This window comes from Chanos chanos, chromosome 1 (assembly GCF_902362185.1).
Source record: "Chanos chanos chromosome 1, fChaCha1.1, whole genome shotgun sequence".
NCBI lineage: Eukaryota > Metazoa > Chordata > Actinopteri > Gonorynchiformes > Chanidae > Chanos > Chanos chanos.
Genome location: NC_044495.1, coordinates 1426541 through 1436540, shown reverse-complemented (window position 1 = coordinate 1436540; position 10000 = coordinate 1426541). Strand labels below are relative to the sequence as shown.

General features: G+C 45.4%; 1 protein-coding gene across 4 annotated transcripts in view; it reads left to right on the top strand.

The window, feature by feature from the left end:
- pbx3a (pre-B-cell leukemia homeobox 3a) overlaps positions 1-10000 on the top strand; it is a 47833-nt gene that overhangs the window by 29453 nt on the left and 8380 nt on the right. For all 4 annotated transcript variants that reach the window (XM_030775600.1, XM_030775583.1, XM_030775575.1 and 1 more), the window contains exons 3-5: positions 3857-4098; positions 6340-6530; positions 7746-7881. In XM_030775600.1, the coding sequence (XP_030631460.1) occupies positions 3857-4098; positions 6340-6530; positions 7746-7881 (569 nt within the window). The remainder of the gene's footprint in view (positions 1-3856; positions 4099-6339; positions 6531-7745; positions 7882-10000) is intronic.

Sequence of the window (10000 nt, the reverse complement as noted above, 5' to 3'; positions counted from 1 at the left end):
ATGTATTCCACAACAGATATGATTATTAGATTTGGTGGTGACTGAGTAATCAGATAGTTGATGGTGAATGAGTTAACAGTGAGATTATGATGAATGACTTGGTTATGAACAGTTTACTGATTAATGTTCATTATGAAGTGTTGTTTTGTCAGACTCTGAGATAATACAAAATGCAGACTGCAACACTTTCATTTTGTTATTTGTCTGAAGGACAGAAATGGTAAGCTCATTAATTACATATATATATATTTACATTTATATACATTTACAATTATATATACACACATATATATATATATAAACTTATGTATCCATGGCTGTAACCTTTAATTGTGTTTCTCTAATAGTATGATGAGAGAATTTGCGAATGATTCCTTTGGCTAATAAGCTGAGGAAATGACATTTTTCCATAATTTTCTTACTGTTTATTAGTGAGGATCAGAGATATGAAATGAAGTGAGTGGAATTCATGCTGTAATCGCCTCTGTCTCGCCAGTGTTGGACTTACATCACACAATCTGCACTTGATTAGAACAGACTTGTACATGAACAAATTTGGGGGGAAATACTTGAAAGCATGTGTGTGTGTGTGTGTGTGTGTGTGTGTGTGTGTGTTGGGGGGGGGGGGGGGGTGTGCATGTGTGTGTGTGAGTATGTGTAGGTGTGCGTGCGTGTATGTATGTGTGAGTGTGTGTGTATGTGTGTATGTACAGTGTGTGTATATGCGTATGTGTTTATTTGTGTATTTGTGTGTGTATGTACAGTGTGTGTATGTATGTATGTATGTACAGTGTGTGTGTGTGTATGTACAGTGTGTGTATGTGCGTATGTGTTTATTTGTGTATTTGTGTGTGTGTGTGTATGTACAGTGTGTGTATGTGTGTATGTGTTTGTTTGTGTATTTGTGTGTGTGTATGTGTATGTGTGTATGTGTTTATTTGTGTATTTGTGTGTGTGTGTATGTGTGAGTGTATGTGTGTATGTACAGTGTGTGTGTGTGTATGTACAGTGTGTGTGTGTATGTGTATATGCGTGTGTGTGTGTGTGTGTGTGAGTGTGTGTGTGTGTGTATGTACAGTGTGTGTGTGTATGTGTATATGCGTGTGTGTGTGTGTGTGAGAGAGAGAGACATTGTTGTCTTTGAATAGGATGCAGTGGGATGTGCTCTGCTGCACTGCTGCTCTGGGCTTTATTCACAGTGCATTGGCCCTGATGGCTTTGTGATAACTGTGTGTAGTCACCTGTGATTGGTGGTCTGTAGGATGCTCTGTTATATTACAGTGCTGCAGGACTGCAGATTAGAGGTGGGGATTGTATTTCTCTTTATTATAGTGTGAAGTCTGACTGATCAGCAGACCCAGAGAGAACACTGTTAGTCTGGGCCGTGTTAACCTGCCCTGCCTGAACCCGTGTACACCATGTACACAGTACATATCTCATCAGGAGAGGGAAGTTTCTGGTTCCTTCTGAAACAGCACTGACATTCACAGTTACCAGTGTTCACAGTGGAATTCTGTGTGCTTTCATTCAGGGCCTAACTATCCAGCCTAATGCATAACCACATCCAGTCTGTGATCACACACAGAGTTCCATTCTTTAAACACCGACAATGTCTTTACCTAAAGCACATCTCACCCTGCTGTGTGAACAGCACTATAGAAATACATTCTCTTAGGTTCATCATCATTATTATTATTATTATTAGTAGTAGTAGTATTATTATTAGTATTATTATTATTCTCTTATTCTCTTATTATTGCTCTGTTTATAGGTGTGTATGTATGTGTGCACATGTCTTTGGTTCTCACTGCTTTCCTCTGCTGCATGACCTGTTCTCATTCAGACTCTGCACTGCTAATGAAGGCTGTGTGGGGAACAGCGCGAGTGCACGCGACAGCCCAACCCCTGGGTATTCTCTGGGACTCGCGCTTTCTGCTGAATTAGCATCTCTTGCCTTGGGTCTGAATAGAAAATCGCGCTCTACTCTTTTGCCTCGAGACTGCTAAAAATGAAACCGCGCAAGAAGGGGAAAAAGTGTATGCAGAGAAAGAGAAGGAAAGAGAAAAAAAACGTGTGATGAAAGCTAGATGAGGTTGGAGACAGATACTGCAAATTTTATGCACTGTTTTTTATTTATATATATATATATTATTTTTTTCTTTCTTCTCCTGTCTTTTTTTCCTTTAATACTATTTTTCTTATTTTGGTATTTTTCCAACCCTCTGTGAAACACGCGCATGTGGAGATGCAGCCGTTCATTCAGTCAGACTCTCTTTCTCTGTCTCCATCACTCCGCTCATCCCTCTCTCCCCTCCTCCGCTGCCCTCCCTCGCCTGTCCCTGTCTGTAGCCGCTGAGACACAGACACTCAGAGAGCGGGTGGGAAGACCTTCCCAGTGAGTGCTGAGTTGAGCGGAGTCAGGGCAGAGTCATCTAAACTCTGCCCCTCTGCCCACATAAAACCCAGTCTGGGAATTATCATTAAATCCAATGTGGGAATTATCATTAAATCCAATCTGGGAACTATTATGAAGTTGAGGTAAATAACACACCCCAGAGTTTAATTAGTAACAGAGGAGATGAAGATTTTTGCGTCTTTAGAAATCTAAAGTCTTAAAGGGGATTAGTATTGGATGTTAGTGTTGGATGTATTGATTGGTGTTAAAAGTGCATTGTATGCTGTGTGAAAACAAGTGTTTGAGACATAAAGCAATCCTTTTTCAGAAATGAAAGCAGACCGGTAGACGTAGGCAGCCACTGACTTGATGTTTCTGTCAGTGTGGCTGAGATCAACGCCCTGCATGTAATTCTAATATGACTGAACATTAAATGGAATAAATTGTGGGTGTTTCAGGAGCAGCAGGAGTTCTAACAGTACATTACTGTTATTATTCACCTGAGAGCTTCACTCTAATTATCCATCCACTGCAGGGCTCCCCCTTCCTCTGCACTCATTCTTACGCTCTTTATGTCAGAATGCTTCACGGCAGAGGGGCTCTGTGGTTCTTACCGTGACTCGTGTGTAGGTGCCTTCCATTGAAAACTCTAACTCTATGTTTGTGTTAGATCTGTTTCATTTTACTCGTTCACTTTAACTGCCCTGGAGCCTAATGGTTTATCTCAGATCACAGGACAGTTAATGTCACCACTTTACAGAAACGTGAAGCAGTTACGGTTTACCAGTTACTGTCACTGACAAACCAGTTTACCCACCTAAACTAGAACTGCATAAGAGAGAACATTTTCCAGCACAGAGCCTAATTATGCACATGCACAAACAATACTTTACATGCGACTTAAAGGGCAATGTATGTAAAGTTTACAGATCTTAGGAGGAAAGCTGTGTAAAGTTTACAGGATTTAGGTTGAAACCCATGTAAAGTTTACAGGTCTCTGATGGGACAGAACATGTGGAGCAGACCAGTGCAGGATGCTGTATGAACATGATAACATAGAGAGTGTGTTCCCACTGTCAAATGTCTTTCTTTCTGTTTTATCACAGGGAGCAAAAAACGTGTCAGATCTGTCCATTTAAAGAATCGCTGTGTGAATGTAAATGGAGGCAATGCATTTGGAGACATACACAGACTGTCTGGAAAAAAAACATACAGGACTTTATTTTAATCTTCTCCAGACTTCTGTTTACAACTCAGCTCCAGCCATTCAAATACACAAACCACGTCTGTTTCTTTTTCTGCCTTTCTGTTTTCTGGGCTGTTATGGTTTTGCTAGTTTTGCTGTGTAGAGGTATCAGCCCAGCCGCGCTGGAGTTTGAATGGGAGGGAGGTCCCGTCAGAGCAATGAGCAGTGTGAGCAGTAGGCCTGACTTTGTTTGACATGTCAACATCTCCCTGCAGGTCTCAGCATCCGGGGTGCCCAGGAAGACGACCCCCCTGACCCACAGCTGCTACGGCTAGACAACATGTTACTGGCTGAGGGCGTGGCCGGGCCGGACAAAGGGGGCGGGTCAGCCGCGATCGCCGCGGCGGCGGCAGCAGTTGGGGGAGGAGCCGATAATTCCATAGAGCATTCTGACTACAGAGCCAAACTCACACAAATCAGACAGATTTACCACACCGAACTGGAGAAATACGAACAGGTCAGCACATGGCCGTGTGTGTGTGTGCGTGTGTGTGTGTGTGTGTGTGTGTGTGTGTGTGTGTGTGTGTGTGTGTTAGCATGCACTACAGAGGTTTTGTCTGTTATTGTTTTGAGTTCATAGCCCCTCCGTCTGAAACAGCCGGCTGTTGTGAAACTACTTGTTCACTTGTTCAATATGCTTGTCCACCACTGGGCACCAGCCCGGTGTGAAGCAGCATGTGGCCGTTGCCATTGTGAGCACACAGTGCGAATGCCCTGATGTTTTTATGGGCATCGCAGGAAGAAGTCACTGTATGTGTTTATCTCAGTGTTTATCTCAGTGTTTGTCTCAGTGTTTATCTCAGCGTTTATGTCAGTGTTTATGTCAGTGTTTATCTCAGCGTTTATGTCAGTGTTTGTTTCAGTGTTTATCTCAGTGTTTATCTCAGTGTTTATGTCAGTGTTTATTTCAGTGTTTATGTCAGTGTTTGTCTCAGTGTTTATCTCAGTGTTTGTCTCAGTGTTTATCTCAGTGTTTATCTCAGTGTTTATGTCAGTGTTTATGTCAGTGTTTGTCTCAGTGTTTATCTCAGTGTTTGTCTCAGTGTTCTGGCCTGTGTGTAGAGCAGAGCACTGATCTGCATGCAGTCACTAAGTGAAAGAGTGGATTGGGGCAGTGATGGTATAGTGCTGAGAGAATCTGCTCAGTAACCATTGGGTACCAGTCCTGAACATGACGGTTTTCCAGTGAAAGGTGTGTGTGAGGTCTGACCAAGGCAGCATTTGTTTAAATTTGCTGTGGATAAATATGTCCTCTGATAAATGTGTCAGAGGTACAAACGAAGGTGAAAAACTGACTGATTTGTGCTTTCTGTGAGAACGAACAAGAAACAGCTATAGGAGTGTGTTAAAATCCCCTGACTGAAGTAAGGGCAAATTTATTTCCCCCAGAAGGCAATCTCTTACATAAGCTGGGTCCAGATTTTAATTACTCAACAGTAAATACCTGATGGATTTTTTACTCAGGAAGTTAATTACCTCAAGCATTTCACAAATAAGAAACTGTCCAGACTAATCAGGCCTCAGTCAGAACAGAAAAGCTGGAGAGAGTCTTTCAGCTGCTGGGGGTTGATCTGATTCTTTATGAAGTGCCACGTTCTAAGAGCGCTACACGTTGCCATGGTATTTTCATTTGTAGAACTGTGTGTGCTTGTCTTCTGTTTACTTATAAAACTGCACTTTTCAGGATGATAGAAAAGTAGCTTTCCAGTTGTATTATGATATATTATATAAACACTGACACAGCTGTTGTACCTCACTGGTACCTCTTGAACTTGTTATTTTACTAAAGGTAAACAGGTTTACATTTTGATGAATTTCTTCGTGTAGCCTAAATGATGTTTTGGCCTGCACCATCACACAGCCCAGACTAAAGGATCAAACACGAGCCTTGCCCTGTCAGTGTACTGTGGTGCTAAGATAGTTTAAGAGGTTCATTTCAGTTTTACCTGGTGTGCTGTTCATTTTTACATTTTGCTTTGAACGTACAGAACAGACAAAATGACCTTGCACAAGGCGTGTGTTCGAGTTCCGTCATGTGTGATAGTGCAGGCCTCCACATGATTCAGATTACATGAAAACAAATCTTTAAATTATGAATTTGTTGATCCGTGAACCTTGGCATATCTACGTAATCTGTGAGAGTGAAATTGCAAAATCTCTAACAGCCCATCAGTGCCAGGCAGCACCGGCATTTTTTTGTTGGTAGTAATCCGTAGGTGCTAATCTAATAATGTCAACCAAGGCGTATAATTTTACCTGACATATATATATATATATATATATATATATATATATATGTAACTTATTTTATTTACACTGGCTGTGAAGAATGGAAACAGCATACGATGACAAGAGATCATTTTGTGATAACGTGGGTCTGGTTACATGAACTGAGCAAGAGAGACAAAATGACAGTTAAGCCCAGATGTGTCGTACAATGAAACTGCGCTAAATGTAGCTACTTACCTCGTATTTCTTTCCTTAACCACGAAAAACAAAACCCAAAGGTTGTTATCTAAGGTTTGGACTTTGATGTAACTGAGCGTTAACCACCTGCCTTAACCTGTGCTGACACACTGAGGCAACGATATTACCATAATGTTGCGACGCAGACACAAATGCTAGTTATTTGGGACAAGGTCGTCGTTTTTATGGAGTGTCTGCGGGCAGTTTACAGCCTGTCCAATTACGGTTTCAGGCGTGTAACGAGTTTACGACCCACGTGATGAACCTGCTGCGGGAGCAGTCTCGCACGCGGCCCATCTCGCCGAAAGAGATCGAGCGGATGGTGAACATCATCCACCGTAAATTCAGCTCCATTCAGATGCAGCTGAAACAGAGCACCTGTGAGGCCGTGATGATCCTCCGTTCACGCTTCCTCGACGCCAGGTCAGTAGATTTCTGCCAGCGCCTGTGTGTGTATGTGTATGTGTGTGAGAGAGAGAGAGATACAGTGTCTGTGTTTGTTTTGAGCTCAGTTAATTTTTGTGCTGCAGTATTGTAATTGTTTGTGAATGCTTCTGTTCTCAGTGAAAAGCTGACACGAGACCCCCTGAGAGTAAATACGAAAACTCTTTTTTTAGAACCAACTGTTTTTTACCTGCAGAAAAGAAAAGCCTGTTTTGGGATTTTCTTTGATTAGTGTTTTGTGTTGGTTGGTGCGTTATCCTCAGCTCTGACGACTTAAAAAAAAAAAGCCACCTCTGCTGAATCGACAGCTTAAAGGTGAAGAGGACAAACAGCTATGAACATATTTATACAAGACATTCAATTCAATGAACTTTCATTTGTAAATGCTATCTACAATAGACAGAGAGAGAGAGAGAGAGAGAGAGACACAGAGAGAGAGAGAGAGAAAGAGAGAGACAGAGAGAGAGAGAGAGAGAAAGAGAGAGACAGAGAAAGAGAGAGAGAGAGAGAGAGAAAGAGAGAGACACAGAGAGAGAAAGAGAGAGACAGAGAGAGAGAGAGAGAGAAAGAGAGAGACAGAGAGAGAGAGAGAGAGAGAGAAAGAGAGAGAAAGAGAGAGAGAAAGAGAGAGAGAGAGAGAGAAAGCGAGAGACACAGAGAAAGAGAGAGAGAGAGAGAGAGAGAGAGAGAGAGAAAGCGAGTAGCTTTACAGGACACTGGGTCTGAGACCCCACAGAGATCCAGCCTAATGTGACAGTGGCAGAGGGAGCAGTGAGATGGGAAGATACCATGGGGAGAACTAAGAGAGAAGTCTAAAAGAAACCTCAGAGCCCCGAGTACAGACAGAGAGAGGCAGAGAGAGTGTGTCGTGTCATGTCGTGCCGTGTCGTGTTGTGTCGTGTCGTGTCGTGTTGTTGAGGGAATCCAGACCATTTCAGTCTTCTCCTCTCACAGGGACGTTTTCTCCCATGTGCTGTCCTCCCTCTGGGAGAGTGTTACCAGCGTTACTGCGGCGACAGTACTGCTGTGAAGTTCTCTGCTTTCTTTCAACGTGTTCTCTCTCTCTCTCTCTCTCTCTCTCTCTCTCTCTCTCTGTCTGCCTCTCTCTCTCTCTCTCTCTCTCTCTCTCTCTCTCTCTCTCTCTGTCTGCCTCTCTTTCTCTCTCTTTCTCTCTCTGTCTCTCTCATCCAACAGGAGGAAGAGACGGAATTTCAGTAAACAAGCCACAGAGGTTCTGAATGAGTATTTTTACTCCCACCTCAGTAATCCATATCCGAGTGAGGAGGCCAAAGAGGAGCTGGCTAAGAAATGCAGCATCACTGTCTCCCAGGTCAGTCCCTCTCTCCTCCTGTCCTCTCTCTCAAACACCACATCGACACCACTGCAGTGCTCACCGTGCTCAGTGCCACGGGACTGGGGAGTGGAGCTCAGTCATGGCATGTTCAGTCGTTAGACATTTACTCAGGTTTGTTAGGAGAGACCAGGCGGGGCGGTCTGAAGGTGAAGCATGTCAGATGCAGTGCGGTGCTGTGTATGTCACTCATCTTCTCTTCCCGTGTCTGGAGAAGCAGCACCATTGACATTTTCTCAAGTCAGAAATATAATATTGTGCATGCACATTGTTTATGACAATGGCTGTGTAAACATTATTGCTGCATTGTGGAAGCTGGGAGATGATCAAAGACATACCTGACCGTGTTAGTCAGTCAGTACCCCGCCCTCCCCTACCCATCACTGTGTTAGTCAGTCAGTGCCCCGCCCTCTCCTACACATCACTGTGTTAGTCAGTCAGTGCCCCACCCTCTCCTACACATCACTGTGTTAGTCAGTCAGTGCCCCGCCCTCCCCTACCCATCACTGTGCCTAGACCGTGTTAGTCAGTCAGTACCCCGCCCTCTCCTACACATCACTGTGTTAGTCAGTCAGTGCCCCGCCCTCTCCTACACATCACTGTGTTAGTCAGTCAGTGCCCCGCCCTCTCCTACACATCACTGTGTTAGTCAGTCAGTGCCCCGCCCTCTCCTACACATCACTGTGTTAGTCAGTCAGTGCCCCGCCCTCTCCTACCCATCACTGTGTTAGTCAGTCAGTGCCCCGCCCTCTCCTACACATCACCGTGTTAGTCAGTCAGTGCCCCGCCCTGCCCTACACATCACTGTGTTAGTCAGTCAGTGCCCCGCCCTCTCCTACCCATCACTGTGTTAGACAGTCAGTGCCCCGCCCTCTTCTACACATCACTGTGTTAGTCAGTCAGTGCCCCGCCCTCCCCTACACATCACTGTGTTAGTCAGTCAGTGCCCCGCCCTGCCCTACACATCACTGTGTTAGTCAGTCAGTGCCCCGCCCTCCCCTACACATCACTGTGTTAGTCAGTCAGTGCCCCACCCTCTTCTACACATCACTGTGTTAGTCAGTCAGTGCCCCACCCTCTCCTACCCATCACTGTGTTAGACAGTCAGTGCCCCGCCCTCTCCTACACATCACTGCGTTAGTCAGTCAGTGCCCCGCCCTCTCCTACCCATCACTGTGTTAGACAGTCAGTGCCCCACCCTCTCCTACACATCACTGTGCCTAGACCGTGTTAGTCAGTCAGTGCCCCGCCCTCCCCTACACATCACTGTGTTAGTCAGTCAGTGCCCCGCCCTCTCCTACACATCACCGTGTTAGTCAGTCAGTGCCCCGCCCTGCCCTACACATCACTGTGTTAGTCAGTCAGTGCCCCGCCCTCTCCTACCCATCACTGTGTTAGACAGTCAGTGCCCCGCCCTCTTCTACACATCACTGTGTTAGTCAGTCAGTGCCCCACCCTCTCCTACCCATCACTGTGTTAGACAGTCAGTGCCCCGCCCTCTCCTACACATCACTGCGTTAGTCAGTCAGTGCCCCGCCCTCTCCTACACATCACTGTGCCTAGACCGTGTTAGTCAGTCAGTGCCCCGCCCTCCCCTACACATCACCGTGTTAGTCAGTCAGTGCCCCGCCCTCCCCTACACATCACTGTGTTAGTCAGTCAGTGCCCCGCCCAGCCCTACACATCACTGTGTTAGTCAGTCAGTGCCCCGCCCTCTCCTACACATCACTGTGTTAGTCAGTCAGTGCCCCGCCCTCCCCTACACATCACCGTGTTAGTCAGTCAGTGCCCCGCCCTCCCCTACACATCACCGTGTTAGTCAGTCAGTGCCCCGCCCTCCCCTACACATCACTGTGTTAGTCAGTCAGTGCCCCGCCCAGCCCTACACATCACTGTGTTAGTCAGTCAGTGCCCCGCCCTCTCCTACACATCACCGTGTTAGTCAGTCAGTGCCCCGCCTTCTCCTACACGTCACTGTGCCTAGACAAAGAGGTAGATTGATTTCAATCATTTTCGGTGCAGCCAGGTCTGTGGCAGCCAGTGAACACAGACAGGCGTGACAGGGCCCTCTCATGTCCACTCATTCTGTCTGTACACT